Genomic DNA, 25862 nt, shown 5'->3' with positions numbered 1-25862 from the left:
AATATTCATAAATGCAAAAGCACAAGTACAATAAGTCGAATCAGATGCAGAATCAATGATTTGTACAAAATACTTTGCTTGACATTATTGAGTCAAGAGTTATCACATGAGAACAACACTGATAGGCTTGCAACAAAGTCTCAAAAAGAGGAGCTACTAACAGTTCCACCAAATTTAGCTAGAACTGTAGAGGTCTAAAACAACTTCATCTACTAATTCTTGGAGAATATGCCTTGCAACTTCAGTGCCACATTCATATTCTTCAATCTCGAAGTCCGTACATTTACCCAAAGAAAGGCTCATATCCCATTCTATTAGCTCGTCTTGGATCAAACCAACAAATTGTGTCCATTCTTCGACCTCATCAATAATATCAGCAATCAGAATCTCTTTGGTCATACTTGATGGTAGTTTGGTACAGGTTCTGATGAATCAGAGATTGGAGAAAATTTTGAGGCAAGGTACTCTAATAGACAATCAAAGGCGAATCCTTTAAGCTAATTCATCTGTTTTGGGTCATTACAGCCAAGTAACTCACCGAAAGCCATCCACAGAAAACTCGAAAATATTTCATGTTCATTAGGAGAAAATGGCTAACAGAGAACCCATCCTCTACAGGTAGAGCTTGCTGTTGAGGTGTAGTTCCAAATATGAGTTCAGTATTCAAAATGACTTGTTTTGCGTAGCTGAGTTTGCTTCCTTTTAACTGATCAATCTTGCTGAGCACTCCAGAAACGTTATGAATCAGTTCTCTGCAACTCCACCTGGTGCATAACGAGGTCTCACAATCCGAATTATCTCTATCAGGTTTTGGAAAGAGTGGTTCATCATCAACAGAGTCCACTGATTCAGCAAGCACTTTGTCCTCTGGAAGAAAATGGGGAAAAAGAACTTACATTTCCATGCAAGAAACAAAGCAAAAAACCAACAAAATATCAGAAAGAAAGTAGAAAATAGCTATGAAAAGTAAAGCCCTGAGCTGTGTTCAATTATGAAAAAACTTTCACAATAAACCACAGTCAAACAAAGCAAACATAGAACAAGAAAATACAAACAGCAATACCCAGAATGTCTTCAACTTGCACCAAATGTGCTACTGTTCAAGAAAACAGCTAGAAATTGTTATAGTACACTCTAGTAAGCTATTCTTTTCTTTTTTTAATCTTCTTTATGACAGTAAAAAAAGCAAAATCATAATTATTTTAAATTAGTTCCTATAGACATGCTTTCTATGCTTTGCTATCACAAATGCTACAGAATAAGAAAAGAATGCGTCGATAGAGACTAACCGATTAGGCACCAAACAATAATAATAGAACCCAAAGCAATTGCAGCAAGGACAAGACCGAATGTTTTTCGAAATCCAAAGTGCCAAAGAACTTCAAAGTACTTTTAAGAGAAAATAGAGGGAGTAATAGCGAAGGAGAAGTTTGTCCTCTTAGAGAAAGAGAATGGTGAGTTTATATAGTGAGGAGGGCCGTCCACAATACCAAATAATGAAGGAAGAATAATATTTAATGGAAGAAGAATAACATATAATGAATCAATTAAGGGGATTGTTCCCTTAAATAGATGGGGTAAATCAATCCGTTCCACCAATCATGCTATAGTTGCCATAAATAAATAATACCCTATTATAACATTTGAAATTTCCATGAATAGAACAAGTAAAAAGAGATCCTTCCTACTTATTAAATGAAATCAAGAAGAGGTATCTAAATTTACCATAATTAACGTGTGAGGGGATGTGTGTCAACAAAGTAAGGCAAGAAAAATAAAAAATCAATTACTGAGATGCTTTTCTCAAATCAAATTGGTACAGGATCATACCCAAACAATCAAAACGTGCACATATTAGCCTTATTAAAGTTTTACGAAAAAATCCGAAAAATAAAAAATCAATTACTGAGATGCTTTTCTCAAATCAAATTGGTACAGGATCATACCCAAACAGTCAAAACGTGCACATATTAACCTTATTAAAGATTTACAAAATAATCCAAAAAATAAAAAATCCATTACTGAGATGCTTTTCTGAAATCAAATTGGTACAGGATCATACCCAAACAGTCAAAACGTGCACATATTAGCCTTATTAAAGATTTACGAAAAAAATTCGAAAAATAAAAAATCAATTACTGAGATACTTTTCTCAAATCAAATTGGTACAGGATCATACCCAAACAGTCAAAACATGCACATATTAGCCTTACTAAAGATTTACGAAAAAATCCTCGAATCGTCACATACATGCTTTTCCCATACAAAATTACCCATATTGACTAAGAGGCATAAAAAATGTGAAGTTTCAAGAAGTTAGGCGTGTTTGCACATACCAGAGAGAGACGAACAAATTGACTCACCATTCAAGTTAAGCGTCACGAAATTTCAATCAAGCAGGACATGCAAATAGGGTCAAATAAAAATCACAGACTTAAAATCAACACATTTATTCAGCAAAATTCAAACGTGGCCACACTTATGAGAGACACAGATGAAGAAATAGTACTAAAGTTCACACACATATTTATACCACGAGATCAAACCTGAAGACAGATTCTTCATTTTCGATGAGGAAGGGTTGCATGGTTGGAATGCCGAAGGGGTTTGCCGGAGGTATCGCTATGGGAGAGGATTCGAGGCTCTGTCGCTGCTGTTGGACATTCACCGGAGGAGAGAAAGAAGGCGACTGGAGGATGGAGCGGCGGCGTGGAGGCTTGGCTGGCCGTCTCCATCGATGGCGGCGATGTTCGCCAGTGGAGGACGAGAAGGGAGGGGGCTGGCCATCGGAGCAGCGGCTGGACTCGCCTGGGGTAGGAGCTGGCGGCGCGTATGGAGGAGAAGGAAGAGGCGACGGCGAAGGCTGTTCGTCGGAGATGGCGGCATGGCGACGAGGACTCGGAGCGGAGGGGGTGGTTTTGGTGGTCGAATGGTGACGGAGAGATCGGAGGAGGGGGGGGAGATCGAGATTTGGAGGTGTTTGTAGAGAGAGAGAAAGAGAGGTGGAGAGATAGAGGCGGAAGTTGGAGAAAAAATTTGAGTTAGGGTTTGTAGGTTTGAAATAGGGAAAGAGATATCTTTTGATGTCAACCGTTGGATTGGTTTTTGATCGAAGGCTGTGATTTAATGTCATGGGGGAATTAAAATGTGGCTAGGATGAAAAATAATGGCTTAAATTGTAAGAAATTGGGTTAAGATAGTAATGGATTGGGTAAAAATGGGCTATAATTGTAAGAAATTAAATAAAATTGGATTAAAAGGTAAACAAAATCATGCAAGGTAATTTTGATTAGGCTTTTATTTAAATTAAAGTAGGAATAATAATAATATATGATAATAGTAATTAAATAATAAATAACAACATTAAATAATAAATAATAAAAAATATAATAAAAGATAAATAATAATAATGAAAAAAAATAATTAAACAATAAATTATAATAATAAATAATAGTAATATATATAATAACAATGTCAATAAATAATAATATAAATAAATAGTATTAAATAAAGCAAAACTAGACAATGTATTTTGCAAAATTGTGAGTGTGCATAATCACGTGCAAATAATTTAATTAATAAAATTATAAAAATGTCATTTTTAATTTTAGAATATTATAAAAATATGATTCTAAAAGATAATTGATGATTTATGAATTTACTAAATTATGACTGCGATATGTCAGAAATCTGTTTGATGCAAGAAAATATGCAAAGATACTAATATTTAAAAATTAACGATTTTGTTAAAATAACAGACTAAATGTAGTGTCGGGAGGTTAAAATTGGGTGTCAACATCGCAGTGTCAAAATTGACTTCCAATACTGACTTTTAAAAAACTAATTCAAAACAATAAATAAATAGGAACAATTAAATTTCTTAAATTCATGATATAAGAAATACAAAAATGAAGTATAAGAATAAATAAAAAATTCAACATTATTATTGAAACAATTAAATTACCTTAAATATCAACAATATCTAAACAATTCATTTATTATGAATATTGAGGAAGTATTGTCTAAAATATCAATGAATTAAGTGGACTCAATGTAAAATGGTTGAATAAACCTTTCAATCTTTTCTATTTACCCCATTTGAATTGGACACACTCCTTAATAAATTCTTTACTCTTGCAAGGTTAAAAGTAATTTCACTAATATATTTTTAGTTACTAACATTTATACATTTTTTTAAAATAATAATGATTATATTTTAATCTTTTATATAAATGAAGACTTTAGTTACTACTATTTTGTCTTATTTGAGGTTATTTTCGTTAACAACACCAACAATAAGGGTATTTTGGTAACTAAAACCTCCAATCAATGACACTTTACTGTGTCTTTTGCCTCTACTGTTTTACTTTCCTAAAATCTTCTTTCATCTTCACTTTCTCTATATTTCCTTTTCTCCACTGTATTCCCTGCGCACCTTGACACCAAAACACAAGTTTCAAGCAAAATTCATGTTCTTAATCTCAATTTTTATTAGTCCATCATGATTTATTTTTGGTAAGTGCATCTTTGATGGTGGAGCAAGTTTTCGAGCAAGTTTTCATTTGATGTTTGTTATATATATGATACAGGATGCTAACTATTTCAAGCCTTAATCCTTTTATTTCAAATTTGTTATTATTATTGATCTATTATGCAAATTATTAATTCAAGTTTTAATCTATTATGCAAATTTGTTAATATTGTTATGGTACTAACTAATTCAATTATCCTTTGGATATCTTCTTGTTCTGCGATACTAATTAATTTTTGCTATCCTTTGGTCCTTTTTACTTGCTCTAAAGATTGATTTTTGATTTACATTTTCTATTTACAGAAGATTAATTTTATAAATTTGTCTTAAGAGTTGTATAGAGCAATAGGTTTGAATCGGACCGACTCATTGTAACCTACTGGGAACTATAGAAAGTAATTTGCTTATGGATTGATGAACATTGAATATAATAATACTCCCTCCGTCTCAAATTATATGTCTCCATTTGACCGGACACGATATTTAAGAAATAGGCATTGATCTTGCTAAAGTTACTAAATTACCCCTCTTAAAAAAGTATTGGACCACTAGGTACTTTTATTAAATTTCACAATAATTAAAAAAATGCAACAGAGAGTACAGTATTAAAAAAATCTACTAAACAAATACACCACCTACATAACTGTTTCTCTCTTTTGCAAAGAGTTAAGTAGACCAAATCAGTGTATCGCTTTAATTTAAAATTTTACTCTCATTTTCTCTATCAATAATTAAGAAAAATTTGTTATTGCAAAATTCAATTTTCTAGAAAATAGGACCAATTTGCCGTCATGTACGGATTTTCCATGAAAAATTTATGTTTCTGATTTGATTTTGGTTTCAATTTTTGGGCACTAAACCTACTTTTCATTTGAATTTTTAGCAAATGGTTATTTTGTGGCACCAAATCTTCTTTTCATTTGAGAGATATTCGTTTGCATCTTCTGGTTACTGTATCCTTTCTTTTGTTTTGGATAATTTCCAAATTCTTCCTTTTATCTCCTCTCTTATTTTTGTCATTAGTCTAAAGATGAGGTTCGTCATACCTATAGACTCAACCTTCAGAAATAAATGATTGAAATTAGAAGAACGCCAAGAAATTGCTAAGTTTCTTTTGAAAGAAAGTAAGGAAGATAGTCTTAAATACGGATCTATAACACAAGCTGCGATGTTGTTCAAGAAATAAATAAGAACTATTCAGCGCATTTGGAAACAATGTCAATCATCAGTTGATAGTGGTATGTCGTCATTAGATGTGTCTTTAAGACTTACAGGTAAAGTTGGAAGAAAACGGATTGGATTCGACATTAATCAAGTCAATTAAATTCCACTTTGTCGTCGAACAAATATTTGATCTCTGGCTTTTGCGATGAACATGGCAAAATCAACCGTCTTTCAGCGTGTGAAAGATGGAACTCTTAGGTCACATTCTAATTCCATCAAGCCTCAGTTAACCGAAGGAAACAAAAAGGTATGACTTCAATACTGCCTCTCAATGATTGATCAGAATACAATCCACATAAATCCCATGTTTATGAATATTTTTAATTATGTTCATATCGACGAAAAGTGGTTTTTTTTGTCCAAAAAAGTTGAAAGGTACTACCTGCTTCCTGGAGAGCATGAGCCAGATCCGTATCGTTCTTACAAAAGTAAAAATTTTATTCCAAAGGTTATGTTTATGGCTGCTGTAGCACGTCCTCGATTTGATGAAAATGGAATTGAGTTGTTTTCTGGAAAAATAGGTATTTTTTCGTTTGTAGTTAAGGAACCAGCTAAGCGGAATAGCAAAAATCGAACAGTAGGAACTATGGAAACAAAGCCCATTCAGTCAGTAACTAAAGATATCACTAGAGCTTGCTTGATAGAGAAAGTTCTTCCTGCTATTAGAGCAAAATGGCCAGCTTCCAATTCAAATAATCCTATCTTTTTACAACAAGATAATGCAAGGCCACATATTGGTAACAATGATTTGGAATTTATTGAAGCTGCCCGACGAGATGGATTTGACATTAGACTGTGTTTTCAACCATCGAACAGTCCAGATTTAAATGTTTTAGATCTTGGTTTTTTTAGAGCAATCCAAAGTCTTCAATATCAAAAGGCCCCTAAAAATGTTGATGAATTAGTGGAAGCAGTGGAAAGATCTTTTGATGAAATGAAAGCGAAACAACTCAATCATGTATTTCTTAGTTTACAATCTTGTATGATTGAGGTGATGAAAGATAGTGGCGGCAATAATTACAAAGTGCCTCATTTGAACAAAAATGGACTAGAAAAAGAAGAAAACCTTCCTCTCCAACTTCATTGTGATATTGATATCGTCAATAAAGATTTGGCTCTACTTCAACAATGATATGAGTTATTATTATGGTAAAACTCTTTATTTTGAAGTTGGAATGGTGTTTTTTCAAGTAGTATGTAGAAGTACAGTACTACTTCTGTGTATAGCCGTAGTGATCATCATGTAACTTTTACAATGATGTTTTGTCAAATATGTTAGGAGTACTATTTTTGTGTACAGACATGGTGATCATAATGTATTTTTTGTACTCATGAATAATTCTACTTACAATGATATAAGTCCCACCAGCTTATATATACTTACACGTCTTTTTCTAGCTTTATTGTTGTTTTATGCTTCTATTTGTTTCTTACTTTCAATCACATAATAGAGAGCTGCGTAAATGGAAGGAAGGAGAAAAGGGAAGTGGGAGTCATACCATCACATTTGTATGAATTTTTATTTTTAAACTAGGAAGTCTATTTCGAGAACAATTAATTGAATGTTAAAGAGTTTGTGCAGACCAAATATATTTGGACAGCATGGGGATGTCAATTGTTCAGGGGAACTAAATGAAAATAGTTGAAATCAATGTCGCGATTATGAGAGACCTTGGTTTATGCAAAAGGGTGTGGTACAGTTTCACTAATAAAGGCGGCACCCTCAGCTATTATGCAAAGAGCAGTAGGTACACTCCATAAAGACAACATATTGGGCATGGTAATATTTTGTCAGGCTGCTCTAAGCTAATGGTGTCTATTACAATTCTTCTCACGTGATGAATAAGATTGGTAATCACGCTCCCCAGAAGAGTCATGTTTTGGTTTCTCCGAGTGACCTTTGTCTATTGAACGATGACTCCTTTCCTTATACTTTTTATTGTCCCATTCAAAGTCGTCTCTCTCCCTTACCCTGTTAGATATCCTACCACTATCACGTTCATGAGACTTTAGTCTTCCTTGATCCTTACTCTTGATAAAATTTATTGTCCTTTATCTGTGACATTTATTTTTCTTTCATGTCATTGATTTGTTTTTTCTATTTATACTTTACTGTTTATGGCCGTTGACTGGTGTACACTGTATTTGAAAGTTTGCATCTGAAGTTTTCTTGGTATTGATATCCTCACTTTAGGATGTTATTCATTGAGACAATGGTAACTTCCGTGTTATGTTTGTTAAATTTGGTGTTCTGTGACTCACTCTCACTATTGTCGAGTGACTGAACATTTAATCATAAGCTGACAGTGTGATGATCTATGATTATGTTGAAATATCACAGAACATGGGCTAGACTATGTACTTCTGGTGAAGAGAGAGCTGAGAATGGAGAAACGTAAGGTTGTGACTGGTGGGAAAGAAAATAGGAGTGTGTCATCTGTGTTGACCTACGTACAAAAATGAAAAGGTCGGGCTGTTAACTTTACTGTTTTATGGTGGTTGTTGAAGACTGGCTTCTTCAAGAGCTCTACGAGAGGTGCATTGCATCAGCTTGATATTTGTTGGAAACTAAGTATTCGGTGCGGGAGTAAATAAGTGCAGAAACTAAAAACAAAATTGTAGGAAATTGTTTTGTTGTGTATTTTCATTTTTGTGGTAATACATGTGAAGTGGAAGTACGTTGAAGCTGAGGTCGACATTATTCAATACTCGAAAGATTAACAGAAAACAGTTTGCTGTGGAGTGAACTTCAGATCACGGTGCTTCTAAAAGGATCAAACATTCATCAAGACAAAGTGAAATGGACATTTTCTACTCATGTTTAGAGTTTGTAAAAGATATGCTTGTTATACTGCTTGTTCAGACATACAATATTTTCTTACTTGATGTTGCTGCATTCGAATTTGGAAAGCAAATTACACGGCTGACTTGTTAAAGTAGGATATCATATCATGTGCTATGTTGGAAATGCACTCCTATCAATGTACTGTAAGTGTGAAGTATTGATGAGGCATATGACGCATTAGAGAAAATAGAGGAGAAGGATGTTGTCTCTTGGGTAGCTCACTGTCTCAATCAATTTTCAGTTCTAAACAAAAGAAGTTTGATCTTTTTAGTTGTGTTTGTTACTTTTTCCAATTGTAAGATGATATATGTGGAAAATGGGATCCCTCTAAATTCTTGTTTTCCTTAACTTTAGCTTTAAAGATCCAATTTTTACTCGAGAAATCACAGTAATGTGAACAATGAGTTGTCAAAGAAAACTGGGTTACTTATGTAGAACCAACCAAAAAGAATTAATTGCTCTCTGTGGTTTAAAATAATTTTGATACTATAAAAATAAAAGGCTGAAAGTTTAAATTTTTATTGAAGTGATAAGACTTTTACTTTAAAAAAACAAATACTAAAAAAGAAGTATTAATATATTTAAAATCAAGTGGGTCCAATAAGGGTAAAAAGCTAATTGTGCCTTTAAATAAATTCCAAATAAGAAAAGACGACATTTATTTTGGGACGGACAAAAAAGGAAATGGCGACACATAATTTGGGACGGAGGGAGTAGTATTTTTATTTGGTTTGAAGGATATCATTGGCCTCAGCAGAGAAGTAAAGTTTTGCTCTCCTCTCTTTCTCTTACGTATCTAGTTCTATAGCTTAACCCTTACTTTTACGATGTAAGGGCACAACACATGTCAAAAGTTATTTAATTTCGCTATTATGAGTATTTTTGGGGGTGTTGGAGTCTTAATTAAAAAGTATTAATACAATGTAATATTGATTGGTAATATTTATGTCTATTAACATTCTAAAATTAAATTATAAAATATTATTTTTTTAAAGTGGGCTGGCCCGTAAGGCCCGCAAACCACAGAGTAATAGTGTGGGCTTGATATTTTTTGGCTCATCATTTTGATAGGCTACCCCAACCTGACCCATCAAACTCAAAGTCCGTGTGGGCTAGCTCGGATGGGCTGAGCCAACTCGTATTGACATCTCTACAAAAAAAAAACTCTACATTATTGATACTCAAAGGAGACTTTGGAATCTTGAAGAATGCACGGAGGCGAATTCAGGATTTCAAAATGCGGATGTATTAATGTGAAATTCATCAAGATGACCTACATTATGCATATTATACTAGACAAGGAGCCAAGAAATAGGTACAAAACAAGAACAAATTCCATGAAAATGTGCACCAAGATCATAAATAACTTACACACGAGGATTATCTAGGCTCTAGGGTACTCCCCACCCCCACCCCCATGCAAAACTTTCATCGTCACCCTGTAAGACGAGGCCAACTTATCGAAAAATGGACATTGCTTCAGTTCATACAACCTTTCGTTAGGTGCTTGTTAGATCTTATTAAGCTTTTCTGCTACGATGATAGGATTTGCTTTTGCTATTGCATTCTGACCAGCATTCCAATAATCAAAGGGGCAGTTGTGTTTTTTTTTGAATAATGATGAACTGCGCAGAAAAGATCACCATATTTGAAACTGAACCCCGTTAATCCCACACGCTTACGACAAGTTGTGCAATTTTTCAAACCCTTTTTTGACTTCACTTGTGAAATTTGAGAGGCTAAATCTGCAGATGCAACCGCAGCACTTGCAAGAGCAAGTTCTGATTCATCGCTGCTTGAGCTTCTTCGTACGACGTCTTTGCTGGATGCAGCTGCAAGCTTTGCATGTTCCTGCTTCAGTAGTATCATGTCCTTTTGACACTTGAAACACATATTCATCATAGCTGCACTACCGAAAAAATCACAGTTGTTAATGCAGAAGACGGGGTCTTCTAGAGCTCGACAACCTGTCTCTTTAGATGACTCCATTTCTGCAGTTAACAAGTCAAGTTCAACACCACAAGTGTCACGCCTCTAATCCTATTGGGTCGGACTGGCACCCGTAACCAAGGAGGCCCGGGAGAACCAGCTCATCACCTTATACTTCCCATACATACCTCTATGACAACCCGAAATTCGGACAACATCATATCGCATATAAAAGGAAATAATCACTTGTATAAGCTCGAGCACATATATATATATGTATATACAATACTTGACCATTGGAGCCATCACGTCTATTAACAAAACCCAACCTTGGCTGTACATTAGGTCTACAAAGCCTCTAGACAATACACAGAGTTTAACTAAGGTCGGGACACACCCCGCCATATAACTAACTTCTATACAATACCAAAAGTGACTGGATATGACACGGAAAGCCCCGAAGCAAACTGGAGCTCACCAAAAGCAGCTGGATATCCTGACTCCTACTTATGCGGTGTATAAGCTGAGGTACCTGTGCCTGCAGCATGAAATACAGGTCCTCCGTGGGGGACATCAGTACAAAATATGTACTGAGTATGTAAAGCTGTAGATAATCACATATGATATAGGAGCTCAATAAAAATTAGAAACAAGTGAATAAATCGTAATATGAGTGGACCACACTTACTAGAACTTGTGACAACTTGTACATTGTATTTATTCAATCACTTTACCTTCGTTCTTATCGTCTTTGTAATCATTACTGTACTGTACTGTGACCATTTGGCTGCCTCCAGTACAATTCAACTGGGATCGACCCATGATAGGCTTATTCCCTAGGGATACCACCCATAAACACATAAATAGGGATCAACCCATGATAGGCTTATGTCCCTGGGATACCACCCAATAAGAGAGAACTTCCATCACTTAGTTCAATTAATTTTTGAGATTGTTATTTCGGTCACCACTGCATTTTTAATACTTTGAAACAATGATACATCAGTAAGTGACATATAAATAGACCATCCAAGCAATAACGATGAAGTAAGAACTCATTGGCACATCAATGAAGTGTTTTGGAGTCATCAATGCCATAACAATGAAGTAGGAACTTATTAGTATATCAATGAAACGTTTGGAGTCATTAATAGCACTTGGATCTTGTTTGAGTAACCGGATACCTTCTGACATTCATTAGTGCAATAAACATGTAAGATTTGGAAAACAAGTAAGTATTGGAATGTCTTGACATCTTGTAGGGTGGAAACAAGTTCATTGGTAACGTAGGACATCATACAAAACCATTATGGATCACATTTTATTAAATAACTTTGGAAACTTTCTTAATAGAACAATTGTTCACTTTTATGCCAAAGATATGCTATAGAGTATGCTTTACATACTTGACTATCAACCTTCAATACTAGTCCAAAATGGACTTCCCGTCTTTTCGGATTACTTATCTACAATGAACATATATAGCAATCTAGTGTTAGCAACCAAACGTCACAATTCAATTATTTGAAATCACCAAACTAGTGGTTAAGTAGTAAGCCTTAATTACACCATAAAGGGTGTCACTTTAACCCTCTTATACTCCAATTACATTCACATGCCATGCATATTCATACAACATCCTCCAATATCAAGTTTGGATTCATTTATCCTTCCAACCAATCCAATAAACAAAATTCAGCCATAGACATAAATAATCATCAATTCAATAGTATATCACCATATCCACCTTCCATAACTCAATTACCATATTCACCTTCCACAATTCAATACAACCAAACCATACAAAATAGTCCATAACCCTATTTCCATCACCTTTCAATAACAACCAATACATATAATCCTCTATCACACATATACATATGGAAAAGAATAAAGGCAAACAATATTAATACCTTAGAATTCACCTCTTGATTATGCAATCCTGTTTGCACAAATTATAGGATCCGTTCGAAGCTCTCGAGATGACAAACGCAGTTATCGGATTACTTTGGAATTTCTACGGTTGAATCAAAAGTAATTTAACGGTCAAATTTGGCTAGGGTTTGTTCTTTCTCAATGATTGATAATGAAAATGAGTTTTTGAACTCATACACATGTATATATACACATATTCCCGTCCATAATATAATAGGAAATGACCAAAATGCCTTTAAAATTTAAATAATGTCAAATCTGTCCTTTGGTGGACTGTTTTGATAAGCTAAAGTAGATCGACCATAACTCTTTGCTCCGATATCAGATTTGGGTGAAATTGGTATCGTTGGAAGGATAATTCAAAGGGATTTCATTTCATATAAAGTAGGCCACCCAGTTCGTCCTATTCAAGGAGTTATGGTCATTTGAAGTTGACCCTAAAAATCTGTTTTGATAGGCCGAAGTAAAACGAGTATAACTCGTTACTCAGACGTTGGATTTGGATGAAACCAATTGCATTGGAAAGAAGACTCAAAGATATTCCTTGTCATAGGTTGCACCTCTCCCAGTTCATTATATTAAGGTAGTTATGATCGTTCGAAATTGACCCAAAAATTCGGCTGGCCTCAGTAGTTTGTGTGCAGGAAATTTCCTGCACATTTACTATTTCCAAATATCCCGGCCACCGTTTTATAGTTTCGAACGTGCTCGATTATATCCGAAACCTATCCATTTTTGGAAATCTTTATATCGTTGGAAAGTTTATTCAATAAACTTCGTATGGAACCATCGACGGGCAAATTCCGGTATAAATAAAAAAAATTAATTCCATATAAATAAGACCAATACACGTACTTGAATACGTCAATACATGTACTTGAATACGGGGTGTTACAACAAGTTCGTTAAGTACATCACGAAACAGCAAAGGGAAAAACAAAAACTTCAACCAAGGAACATCGCATTTATGAAATATAAAGCAATTCAGAATAATAAATACATTCAATATGTCGTACTTGCTAGATTTTTGTCTAATTGAATAGTTCTACTCATAGTTTCGGTAGTGAGCTACATTGTATGAGGTGTTCCATCATAAAGTATTTGATAAACTGATTTTTATTGATGTTCTTCTATTTCAATTGCCGGGGGTCTATCGGAAACAACCTTTCTACTTCTTCGGGGTAGCGGTATGGACTGTGTAAATTTTACCCTCCCCAGATACACTGGGCTTCTTGTTGTTGTTATTCTATTTCAATTGAACTGAATTAGAAATTTAGAACTTTCTTGTTGGAGTCACACGTGAAGTAGTTTTCTTTCCTCTTAGCAATAGAAAAGAAGAACCAGTAAGTACTTCGCACCTATGATTTTCCCTGTATCAATAACACTACTTTCTTGAAGTGGATAATCTGGCCGCGAAGAGGTATACATCTCTCTACCAAATATTCATTTTGATGAATAGGTGGTATGGAATATGGACACGCTTAAATGTCGAGTGAAAGAAGTTATGCCATCAAATTGTTGCTCCAATCTTTCCTTTGGAACCAAGCACATTTAGATACAAAATCTTCGACTCATCTTATAATTTATTATATGAAAAGTTTTACTTGATGGTAAGATATGCTTGGAGAATATTCTTCTAATCTGATGATAGATGGTTATTTTTCCGTTGCAGGTGAATTTGATAGCTAAACTAAGCCATCCATATCTTTTAGAGTACAAAGATGCTTGAGTGGACAAGGTATCCTATCATCCCGTTTTGTGGCTGCTTGGATCAGAAAGTGCAAAACTTAGCCTTTAATAGTTGCGATTATTGCTGCATAAGCTGCACCAGAGAAAAAACTCGACTTTCTCTTTCTTTCAGGGGATATATGCATCGTTGCCGATTATTGCGAAGATGAAAATATGTGAGTGATTATCCCTGATTTTGCTAACATTTAAATGTGTACCTATAAGGAAAGATAAGAATAAAGAACAAAAGGAGCCACTAAACGAGGGAAGGGAAAACAATTGTTAAGTAAAATTCTTCATCATTGTCACCGACTATATTTTATCGTAAAATATGGCTAACCTGTGTTTGTAGAGCGCAACCTTTTGCCAAGATCGTGGCTGTTTTCAGCCTGTGTTGTAAGCACATCCAGGTATCTAGAGAATGAAAGACCTCAGATTTCATAAATACTCCCTCGTACCAAGATCGATAGAAGGGGTAATGAGGTTGAAAATAAAGAAATGAATAGGATGATCATAGAACTTGTTTTGTGGTGTAATCTGAGGACGGTGACGATTTTTTTTCCCCGTGTTCAGGGCGGAGGTCATGAGGAAGTCTAGAGGAGCACTTTTCCCGGAAGAGGTAGTTAAATGCGATTTCAATACTTATTTCCCGGTAGCTTAAAAAATTGCGTGTTTTTATGTTGTTTTTTTCCTGCTATTATAAAAACTCTGCAAATGGCTGACTCATCTATTGTTAGCTTTGGAGCATCTGCATTCCAACCGCGTTCATCATAGAGACCTCAAGGTAAAAACTTGCTGTAATCGGCGAAATAGAAAAGCCTTCTTAGCATGAAACATTTTTAACGTGAACTATTTTGAATTCAGTTATGTAACATATTCATCACAAAGGACAACAACATCAGGTTAGGTAAGAATGCCCGAACAATTGCTTGATTGGGTCGTCTTTGCTTCTTTACTATCCTTCAAATTCACTTGATTGTCACAGGTGATTTTGGATTAGGAAAATTGCTAGATGCAGAAGGCCTTGCTTCCTCGGTATGGATTTCTATTGCTGCAAAATGAACCTCTTACTTACATGCAAGTTTCGACCATCTATTGTCACCTAACAATCGATTCAGCATATCTATTTAGCAAGAGAGAAATCCCTTTTCCCTCCAAGACCGAGAAAACCTAAAATTTGCTTTTATTTTCGGTCATAGGTACCAAAATGTTGTGGTGGTCATCTTCCTTTTTATCAAAAAAAATATTGTGGTATTCATCATATTACAAAGCTCCTGTCGCCATAGCACCTAGCTTAATGCATTTGAGAAAAAGACATCGAGTTGTACAGCTAATCCTTAATTTTGGAACAAATTTCATGTAATAGGTATCTGGCGCACCAAATGACATATTCCTTGAGCTTCTTGCTGGCATACCCTATGGCTATAAATCTGATATATGGTTGCTTGGTAAGAAATAAGAATGTTGATGAAGCAATGTATTTCAGCTCTTTACATCATGCCCCTAATACTGACACTTTAATGTGATTTTAGGATACTGTATGTTTGACATTGCTGCACATCAACCCCCATTTAAAGCTTCTGTGAGTTGATTTTTCAGCTATCTGAACTTCGTAAACAATACCTCGAAAAGTTATACTTGTTACGCAAAAAAAAAAAAGAGAAGTTCTTTATCCTGATATCTTCTATATGATATAGTGACAATGTAAATCCAACAGGACAAAACTGGACTTATCAACAAAATAAACTGGGGTTTGTTCTCACCACCACCACCTTGTAAGTATCTTCCTTCTCAGCACGCCACAAGTATAACAAATCAGTCAGTTGACAAAGCGGATTTAATTCTTGCAGGAAACAGATAATAAAAAGCATGCTAAGGAAAACTCCAGAACACCGACCTACAGTGAGTGCGAGCTACATATGTTCAAATGTTATTCTTTCCGTTTCAATCTGATAAGTCTTGTTTTCCTTTTTAGTCCGTTTAAAAGGGAATGTTTCTTTCCTTTTACAACAACTCCTAAATTCTAACTTTCTACGTGGCATGTTTAAAGATCACAAACTTAAATTACATTTTGATACAATCTGCATACCTTTATTTTAAGACCACAAGATATAAGTCTTCTTTTCTTTCTTAAACTTCGTGGCATATCAAAACCAGAAAAATAAAATGAAACGGAGGGAGTATTAAATTGAGATTCATCTTGAGATATTTTTTTACCTCTACTTATAGGCTGCCGAGTTGTTGAGACATCAACATTTGCAACCATACCTCCTCTTGTGTCACAACCCTTCATCTGCGTTTCTTCCTGTGAAGTCCCCGGGTAAAACGAAAGAGAAAACACGACCATCACCTGGAAAATCTATTAGTCCGAGAGGTAGCAGAGACAGACAGTTGAAGCTAAAAGAGAAGAGAGCTGTCCTTTACTTTGACGAAAGTGATAACACTCAGCCAAGAAACTTATCTGACAATTATAACACGTTCCGAGCCAAACTTGACACTAAGAGAGTCGATCCAACAAGCTACTCGGTTAGGATCTCTCAAGATAGTGAGGATTCTAAAAGTTGGGACATGAGTGAGGCAGCTGTTTGCAATGGATATGATCAACAGGAGACTATCTCACAAACAGAAACTACGATCACTCCAAGCTCGTCAAGTTCAAGGGCAAAAACATGGTCCGAGGAACAAGAGCATGTTTCTCCGGAGCATGTTAGTCGATTTGACGAGGGTCCACTGGACCATGAGGAAGCAGATATAGTGGAATGTATCTCCGCAAAGTCTAGCAGAATGACATTGTCTGATGGAAGATTCAACGATAAAACACAATCCTTCAATGAAGAAAGCAATTCATCTAATTCACAGTCGGCAAAACAAGATCCAGAGGCAGCACCAAGATGCTGTGTTGCTGAAACTGAAAGTGGTAGCGAGTGTAGAGAAGTTGCTATTGACTGCTTTTCAACTGAAAGCGATGGTTCACTTCTACACAAAGACGAGCTAGAAAAGAAAGCAACCGCGGTTTATGACACCAAACAGACTAAGAAATACGCTCTTCGAGCACTGGATGATAAGGTTTCGCAGCTAAAGTCACTAGCCACATTAGCTAGTAAGGAGGACAAAGACGACTGGGGTAATCGCACTGAACAAAGAGCTGAAGCTTTAGAGTCTCTCTTGGAGGTTTATGTGTGACTACTTAAGCAGGAAAAAATCGATGAGCTTGCTGGTGTGCTGAAACCATTCGGGGATGATGGAATGTCGTCTAGAGAAACAGCAATCTGGTTGACAAAAAGTCTCATGACTGTACAAAAGTTGTCCAAGGGGTCGTGATGTTGCACAAAACCTGTCTTTTGACCTATAGAACGAGCCTTTGTCTTACGTAAATCATCAAGTATTGTTGGACTAAACTATTCCTTAAGGCCTAACGTGGTTGAGCATCCCTTAGTTTTGATTCTATTGTTGTAGGACAGTTGACGGAGCTGTGAAGATTACATATAATGTACTTTTAAAGTTGATTTCTACTCTATGATGATACTTACCACATTTTCTACTGTTAGTTTTTTCTCCAAAACTACCTACAGACAAAGATTATACATTTCTTCAGCTTCTTAGATATGATTGTGTTATTATCGGAGTCGATTTCTAATATAGTCACTCAACTAATAGTATTATCTCAGAAAGTCATGTTCTGAGAATCAAGAAGAAAGGTGATTTTCTGAGGTAATTACTCTTAGTTGAGTGACTATCTAAGAGGTCAGCGCGATATTGTACATATCTGATTCTGCATCAGATTCGACAAGTACAATAAGTCGAATCAGATGCAGAATCAATGATATGTACAAAATACTTTGCTTGACATTATTGAGTCAAGAGTTATCACATGAGAACAGCACTGATAGGCTTGCAACAAAGTCTCAAAAAGAGGAGCTACTGACAGTTCCACAAAATTTAGCTAGAACTGTAGAGGTCTAAAACAACTTCATCTACTAATTCTTAGAGAATATGCCTAGCAACTTCAGTGCCACATTCATATTATTCAATCTCAAAGTCCGTACATTTACACAAAGAATGGCTCATATCCCATTCTATTAGCTCGTCTGGGATCAAACCAACAAATTGTGTCCATTCTTCGACCTCATCAATAATATCAGCAATCAGAATCTCTTTGGTCATACTTGATGGTAGTTTGGTACAGGTTCTGAAACCAGAATCAGAGATTGGAGAAAATTTTGAGTCTAGGTACTCTAATAGACAATCAAAGGCGAATCCTTTAAGCTGATTCATCTGTTTTGGGTCATTACAGCCAAGCAACTCACCGAAAGCCATCCACAGAAAACTCGAAAACAATTCATGTTCATTGAGGAGAAAATGGCTCACAGAGAACCCATCCTCTGCAACTCCTCCTGGTGGATAATGAGGTCTCACAATCCGAAAGATCTCTATCAGGTTCTGGAAAGAGTGGTTCATCATCAACAGAGTCCACTGATTCAGCAAGCACTTTGTCCTCTGGAAGAAAACAAGCATCATATTTATTAGAAGCACGGATGCATAAAATCCAAGTTCAGAGTTGTCTTATTTTTTAATTTATGTATTTGAGGGAAAGAAAGGAAGTATGCAAATAGTAAAATGTTGAATCGGGGACCATACTTGAGCTACTATTGAGACTACTGGAGAGGTAGCTGTCAGTTGAATGGTGATCAAGTGAATTCCCAACTAAATCTGCTTCATCTTCACAAGGAGAAAAATATCTAGTAGGATAAGTGAGAGCACATTTATTTCTAAACCTTTGCAAACCTGGTTCTGAACTCTTTATTTCGGCCATCTCAAAATCCATATCTTCTTTATCAGATCCGCCAGGTCGAGCACCAAGTTTGTCTGCCACATTGCTCCAAGTTTCAGAAGCTGAGGCCTTTTGGGGCTTACTGCCTGATCCTGCTGGCATCGATTCCAAACCCATGAGCCTGGCAACCAAACTTGGAGCTTTCATTTCGCGCTTGCTTTCACAACGTGTATCGGTCATTCCATTATTCTTTGCATTTGGAAAACCTCCACTGTTCTCATCAGCAATCTACATTGTTCATACAAGAACCAAAAACAATAAAAACAAAAACTTTCCTGTCAGGCTAAAATCTGAGACAATAGAAGAAAAAGAAAGCTAAATGTGGGAGTATAGTTCAAGATATGAGTACCAAACGAAGCTTTGGCTGCTTCTCATCCCCTCCAAACTTTTTTGAAGCTTGTTTCAAGCAAGCTATAAGAATGCAGCACAAAAAAAGAAATAATTTAGCCCTCTAGCTAGAATCACCTTCAAGAAATTAACCATTCTGCTTTGAAAATGAGTGGAATGTAGTAGTAGCTAACCTTGTGAAAGCAGTTTCTTTGGAAACAGCTTCTTGGCAAATCTACGATTACGATCAAAGAGCTGAAAGAAAATGCCCACACAACCACAAGGCCTTTGAGGTTGTCTCTCATTCATTTCTCTACCTGAGCTATCATTCATCCTTCAAAATCCTCTCTTAAATTCTTCACCTTTTCTCCCACTCTGCTGAATGTGATTCACACACTTTGTCTTCCCAATAAGATTCTATCAAACATTATCTTCACATTAATTTGGAAAGAATTAAACAAAAGACCCCCCCACTGGCCCCTCTGCCCACCACATCACTCACCCTCCTTGGCCCAAAAAAAGAGAATGGGGAAAACGAACTTACATTTTCATGCAAGAAACAAAGCAAAAACCCAACAAAATATCAGAAAGAAAGTAGAAAATAGCTATGAAAAGTAAAACCCTGAGCTGTGTTCAATTATGACAAAACTTTCACAAGAAACCACAGTCAAACAAAGCAAACACAGAACAAGAAAATACAAACAACAATACCCAGAATGTCTTCAACTTGCACCAAATGTGCTACTGTTCAAGAAAATAGCTAGAACTGGTTATAGTACACTTTAGTAATCTATTCTTTTCTTTTTTTTTAATCTTCTTTATGACAGTGAAAAAAGAAAAATCATAATTATTTTAAATTAGTTCCTATATACATGCTTTCTATGCTTTGCTATCACAAATGCTACAGAATAAGAAAAGAATGCGTCGATAGAGACTAACCGATTAGGCACCAAACAATAATAATAGAACCCAAAGCAATTGCAACAAGAACAAGACCGAATGTTTTTCGAAATCCAAAGTGCCAAAGAACTTCAAAGTACTTTTAAGAGAAAATAGAGGGAGTAATAGCAAAGGAGAAGTTTGTCCTCTTAGAGAAAGAGAATGGTGAGTTTATATAGTGAGGAGGGCCGTCCACAATACCAAATAATGAAGGAAGAATAATATTTAATGGAAGAAGAATAACATATAATGAATCAATTAAGGGGATTGTTCCCTTAAATGGATGGGGTAAATCAATCCGTTCCACCAGTCATGCTATAGTTGCCATAAATAAATAATACCCTATTATAACATTTGAAATTTCCATGAATAGAACAAGTAAAAAGAGATCCTTCCTACTTATTAAATGAAATCAAGAAGAGGTATCTAAATTTACCATAATTAACGTGTGAAGGGATGTCTGTCAACCAAGTAAGGCAAGAAAAATAAAAAATCAATTACTGAGATGCTTTTCTCAAATCAAATTGGTACAGGATCATACCCAAACAGTCAAAACGTGCACATATTAGCCTTATTAAAGTTTTACGAAAAAATCCAAAAAATAAAAAATCAATTACTGAGATGCTTTTCTCAAATCAAATTGGTACAGGATCATACCCAAACAGTCAAAACGTGCACATATTAGCCTTATTAAAGATTTACAAAATAATCCAAAAAATAAAAAATCAATTACTGAGATGCTTTTCTGAAATCAAATTGGTACATGATCATACCCAAACAGTCAAAATGTGCACATATTAACCTTATTAAAGATTTACGAAAAAATCCTCGAATCATCACATATATGCTTTACCCATACAAAATTACCCATATTGACTAAGAGGCATAAAAAATATGAAGTTGCAAGAAGTTAGGCGTTTTGCACATACCATAGAGAGACGAACAAATTGACTCACCATTCAAGTTAAGTGTCACGAAATTTCAATCAAGCAGGACATGCAAATAGGGTCGAATAAAAATCACAGACTTAAAATCAACACATTTATTCAGCAAAAATCAAACGTGACCACACTTATTAGAGACACAGATGAAGAAATAGTACTAAAGTTCACACACATATTTCAAACACGGGATCAAACCTGAAGACGGATTCTTCATTTTCGATGGGGAAGGGTTGCATGGTTGGAACGCCGAAGGGGTTTGTCGGAGGTATCGCTGTGGGAGAGGAGTCGAGGCTGTGTCGCGGCTATTGGACATTCGCCAGAGGGGAGAAAAAAGCCGACTGGAGGACGAAGGATGGAGCAGCGGCGTGGAGGCTTGGCTGGCCATCTCCGTCGATGGCGGTGCCACTGGTGGCACTGTTCGCCGGTGGAGGACGAGAAGGGAGGGGGCTGGCCATCGGAGCAGCGGCTGGACTCGCCTGGGGTAGGAGCTGGCGGCACGTATGGAGGAGAAAGAAGAGGCGACGGCGAAGGCTGTTCGCCGGAGATGGCGGCATGGCGACGAGGACTCGGAGCGGAGGGGGTGGTTTTGGTGGTCGATTGGCGACGGAGAGATCAGAGGAGGGGTGGGGGGAGATCGAGATTTGGAGGTGTTTATAGAGAGAGAGAAGAGAGAGGTGGAGAGATAGAGGCGAAAGTTGGGGAAAAAAAATTGACTTAGGGTTTGTAGGTTTGAAATAGGGAAAGAGATATCTTTTGATGTCAACCGTTGGATTGGTTTTTGATTGACGGCTGTAATTTAATTTCATGGGGAATTAAAATGTGGCTAGGATGAAAAATAATGGCTTAAATTGTAAGAAATTGGGTTAAGATAGTAATGGATTGGGTAAAAATAGGCTATATTGTAAGAAATTAAATAAAATTGGATTAAATAAAGCAAAACTAGACAATGTATTTTGCAAAATTGTAAGTGTGCATAATTACGTGAAAATAATTTAATTAATAAAATTATAAAAATGTCATTTTTAATTTTAGAATACTATAAAAATATGATTCTAAAAGATAATTGATGATATATGCATTTTCTAAATCATGAATGCGATATGTCGGAAATCTGTTTGATGCAAGAAAATATGCCAAAATACTAATGTTTAAAAATTAACGATTTTGTTAAAATAACAGACTAAATGTAGTGTCGGGAGGTCAAAATTGGGTATCAACATCACAGTGTCAAAATTGGCTTCCAATACTGACTTTTAAAAAACTAATTCAAAACAATAAATAAAGCGGAACAATTAAATTTCTTAAATTCATGATATAAGAAATACAAAAATGAAGTATCAGAATAAATAAAAATTTCAACATTATTATTGAAAAAATTAAATTACCTTAAATATCAACAATATCTAAACAATTCATTTATTATGAATATTGAGGAAGTATTGTCTAAAATATCAATGAATTAAGTGGACTCAATGTAAAATAGTTGAATAAACCTTTCAATCTTTTCTATTTACCCCATTTGAATTGGACACACTCCTTAATAAATTCTTTACTCTTGCAAGGTTAAAAGTAATTTCACTAATATATTTTTAGTTACTGAAATTTATACATTTTTTAAAAATAATAATGATTATATTTTAATCTTTTATATAAATGAAGACTTTAGTTACTACTATTTTGTCTTATTTGAGGATATTTTTGTTAACAACACCAACAGTAACGGTATTTTGGTAACTAAAACCTCCAATCAATGACACTTTACCGTGTCTTTTGCCTCTACTGTTTTACTTTCCTAAAATCTTCTTTCATATTCATTTTCTCTGTTTTTCCTTTTCTCCACTATATTCCCTGCGCACCTTGACACCAAAACACAAGTTTCAAGCAAAATTCATGTTCTTACTCTCAATTTTTATTAGTCCATCATGATTTAATTTTGGTAAGTGCATCTTTGATGGTGGAGCAAGTTTTCATTTGTTGTTTGTTATATATATGATACATGATGCTAACTATTTCAAGCCTTAATCCTTTTATTTCAAATCTGTTATTATTATTGATCTATTATACAAATTAATTAATTCAAGTTTTAATCTATTTTCTCCAGATCTGTAGTTAATATTGCTATGGTACTAACTAATTCAATTATCCTTTGGATATCTTCTTGTTCTGCGATACTAATTAATTTTTGCTATCCTTTGGTCCTTTTTACTTGCTCTAAAGATTGATTTTTGATTTAAATTTTCTATTTATAGAAGATTGATTTTATAAATATGTCTTAAGAGTTGTATAGAGCAATAGGTTTGAATTGGACCGACTCATTGTAACCTACTGGGAACTATAGAAAGTAATTTGGTTATGGATTGATGAACATTGAATATCATAATACTCCCTCTATCTCAAATTATATGTCGCCATTTGACCGGATACGATATTTAAGAAATAGGCATTGACCTTGCTAAAGTTACTAAATTACCCCTCTTAAAAAAGTATTGGACCACTAGGTACTTTTATTAAATTTCACAATAATTAAAAAAAATGCAACATAGAGTACAGTATTAAAAAAAACTACTAAAAAAATGCACAACCTACATAACTGTCTCTCTCTTTTGCAAAGAGTTAAGTAGTCCAAATCAGTGTATCGCTTTAATTTAAAATTTTACTCTCATTTTCTCTATCAACAATTAAGAAAAATTTGTTATTGCAAAATTCAATTTTTTAGAAAATAGGACCAATTTGCCGTCATGTACAGATTTTCCACGAAAAATTTACGTTTCTTATTTGATTTTGGTTTCAATTTTTGGGCGCTAAACCTACTTTTCATTTGAATTTGTAGCAAATGGTTATTTTGTGGTGCCAAAATCTTCTTTTCATTTGAGAGATGTTCTTTTGGATCTTCTGGTTACTGTATCCTTACTTTTGTTTTGGATATTTTCCAAATTCTTCCTTTTATCCTTACTGAACATTAAATCATATGCTGACAGTGTGATGATCTGTGTTTATGTTGAAATATCACAGAACATGAGCTAGCCTATGTACTTCTGGTGAAGAGAGAGCTGAGAAAGGAGAAACGTAAGGTTGTGACTGGTGGGAAAGAAAATAGGAGTGTGTCATCTGTGTTGACCTACTTAAAAAAATGAAAAGTTCGGGCTATTAACTTTACTGTTCTATGGTGGTTGTTGAAGACTGGCTTCTTGAAGAGCTCTCCGAGACGCTAAATCTGCAGATGCAACCGCGGCACCTGCAAGAGCAAGTTCTGATTCATCACTGCTTGAGCTTCTGCGTACGACGTCTTTGCTGGATGCAGCTGCAAGCTTTTGATGTTCCTGCTTCATTAGTATCATGTCCTTTTGACACTTGGAACACATATTCATCATAGCTGCACTACCGAAAAAATCACAGTTGTTGATGCAGAGGACAGGGTCTTCTAGAGCTCGACAACCTGTCTCTTTAGATGAATCTATTTCTGCAGTTAACAAGTCAAGTTAAACACCACAAGTGTCACGCCTTAAATCCTATTGGGGCGGACTGGCACCCGTAACCGAGGAGGCCCGGGAGAACCAGCTCATTACCTTATACTTCCCTGCATACCTCTATGACAACCCGAAATTCGGACAGCATCATATTGTATATACAAGAAAATAATCACCTGTATAAGTTCGAGCACACATATATATATGTATATACAATACTTGACCATTGGAGCCATCACGTCTATTAACAAAATACCACCTTGACTGTACATTAGGTCTACAAAGACTCTAGATAATACACAAAGTTTAACTAAGGTCGGGACACACCCCTCCATATAACTAACTTCTATACAATACCAAAAGTGATTGGATATGACACGGAAAGCCCCGAAGTAAACTGGAGCTCACCAAAGCAGTTGGATATCCTGACTCCTACTTGTGCGGTGTATGAGCTGAGGTACCTATGCCTGCAGCATGAAATGCAGGTCCCCCGTGGGGGACGTCAGTACAAAATATGTACTGAGTATGTAAAGCTGTAGATAATCACATATGATATAGGAGCTCAATAAAAATAAGAAACAAGTGAATAAATCGTAATAGGAGTGGACCACACTTACTAGAACTTGTGACAACCTGTACATTGTATTTATTCAATCACTTTACTTTCGTTCTTATCATCTTTGTAATCATTACTGTACTGTACTGCGACCATTAGGCTGCCTCCAGTACATATCAACTGGGATCGACCCATGATAGGATTATGCCCTTGGGATACAACCCATAAACACATAAATAGGGATCAACCCATGATAGGCTTATGTCCCTGGGATACCACCCGATAAGAGAGAACTTCCATCACTTAGTTCAATTAATTTTTGAGATTGTAATTTCGGTCGCCATCGCATTTTTGATACTTTGAAACAATGATTCATCAATAAGAGACATATAAATAGACCATCAATGCAATAACGATGAAGCAAAAACTCATTGGCACATCAATGAAGTGTTTTGGAGTCATCAATGCAATAACAATGAAGTAGGAACTTATTAGTATATCAATGAAACATTTTGGAGTCATTAATAGCACATGGATCTTGTTTGAGTAACCGGATACCTTCTGACATTCATTAGTGCAATAAACATGTAAGATTTGGAAAACAAG

General features: G+C 35.4%; 2 protein-coding genes, 1 long non-coding RNA gene and 1 pseudogene across 8 annotated transcripts in view; 1 reads left to right on the top strand and 3 right to left on the bottom strand.

Moving 5' to 3' along the window:
• Positions 1-45: 45 nt before the first annotated feature.
• LOC107846117 overlaps positions 46-25862 on the bottom strand; it is a 51912-nt gene continuing 26095 nt past the window's right edge. Inside the window, exons 1-6 of one of the 5 annotated variants that reach the window (XM_047402629.1) lie at positions 21429-21448; positions 19545-19767; positions 19373-19434; positions 18831-19251; positions 18573-18689; positions 46-750 (exon numbers count right to left, since the gene is read on the bottom strand). In XM_047402629.1, the coding sequence (XP_047258585.1) occupies positions 503-750; positions 18573-18689; positions 18831-19251; positions 19373-19434; positions 19545-19683 (987 nt within the window). In that variant the 5' untranslated portion in view covers positions 19684-19767; positions 21429-21448 and the 3' untranslated portion in view covers positions 46-502. Of the gene's footprint in view, positions 751-18572; positions 18690-18830; positions 19252-19372; positions 19435-19544; positions 19782-21428; positions 21449-25862 lie in introns of those variants that run through there. The other 4 variants (XM_047402630.1, XM_047402628.1, XM_047402627.1 and 1 more) reach the window with 4 other exon arrangements.
• LOC107846130 (proline-rich receptor-like protein kinase PERK10) lies at positions 720-3148 on the bottom strand. 2 transcript variants are annotated; one of them, XM_047402635.1, is made up of 2 exons: positions 2547-3148; positions 720-891 (listed from the first exon to the last, which is right to left on the bottom strand). In XM_047402635.1, the coding sequence occupies exons 1-2, from the start codon at positions 3131-3133 to the stop codon at positions 849-851; spliced, it is 630 nt and encodes a 209-aa protein (XP_047258591.1). In that variant the 5' UTR covers positions 3134-3148; the 3' UTR covers positions 720-848. The 2 variants fall into 2 exon arrangements, with proteins under 2 accessions (XP_047258591.1, XP_047258592.1); XM_047402636.1 differs by having other exon boundaries at positions 720-867.
• Positions 10111-10589, bottom strand: LOC107846776 (annotated as a pseudogene).
• LOC124890821 lies at positions 14896-15599 on the top strand. The gene is made up of 3 exons (XR_007049385.1): positions 14896-14976; positions 15057-15227; positions 15559-15599. It is a non-coding gene; the product is annotated as an uncharacterized LOC124890821 (long non-coding RNA).

This window comes from Capsicum annuum, unplaced genomic scaffold, assembly GCF_002878395.1.
Source record: "Capsicum annuum cultivar UCD-10X-F1 unplaced genomic scaffold, UCD10Xv1.1 ctg2574, whole genome shotgun sequence".
NCBI classification, from domain to species: Eukaryota; Viridiplantae; Streptophyta; class Magnoliopsida; order Solanales; family Solanaceae; genus Capsicum; species Capsicum annuum.
This window is presented reverse-complemented; position numbering and strand designations above follow the sequence as displayed.

What these genes read in the sequence shown, in the direction of transcription:
- LOC107846130 (XM_047402635.1), bottom strand. Translation starts at nt 3,133, where the DNA reads ATGACATTAAATCACAGCCTTCGATCAAAAACCAATCCAACGGTTGAC. An exon ending in AATGAAGAATCTGTCTTCAG is followed by an intron (nt 892 to 2,546) that starts GTTTGATCTCGT and finishes TGGAAATGTAAG; the next exon opens with TTCTTTTTCCCCATTTTCTT.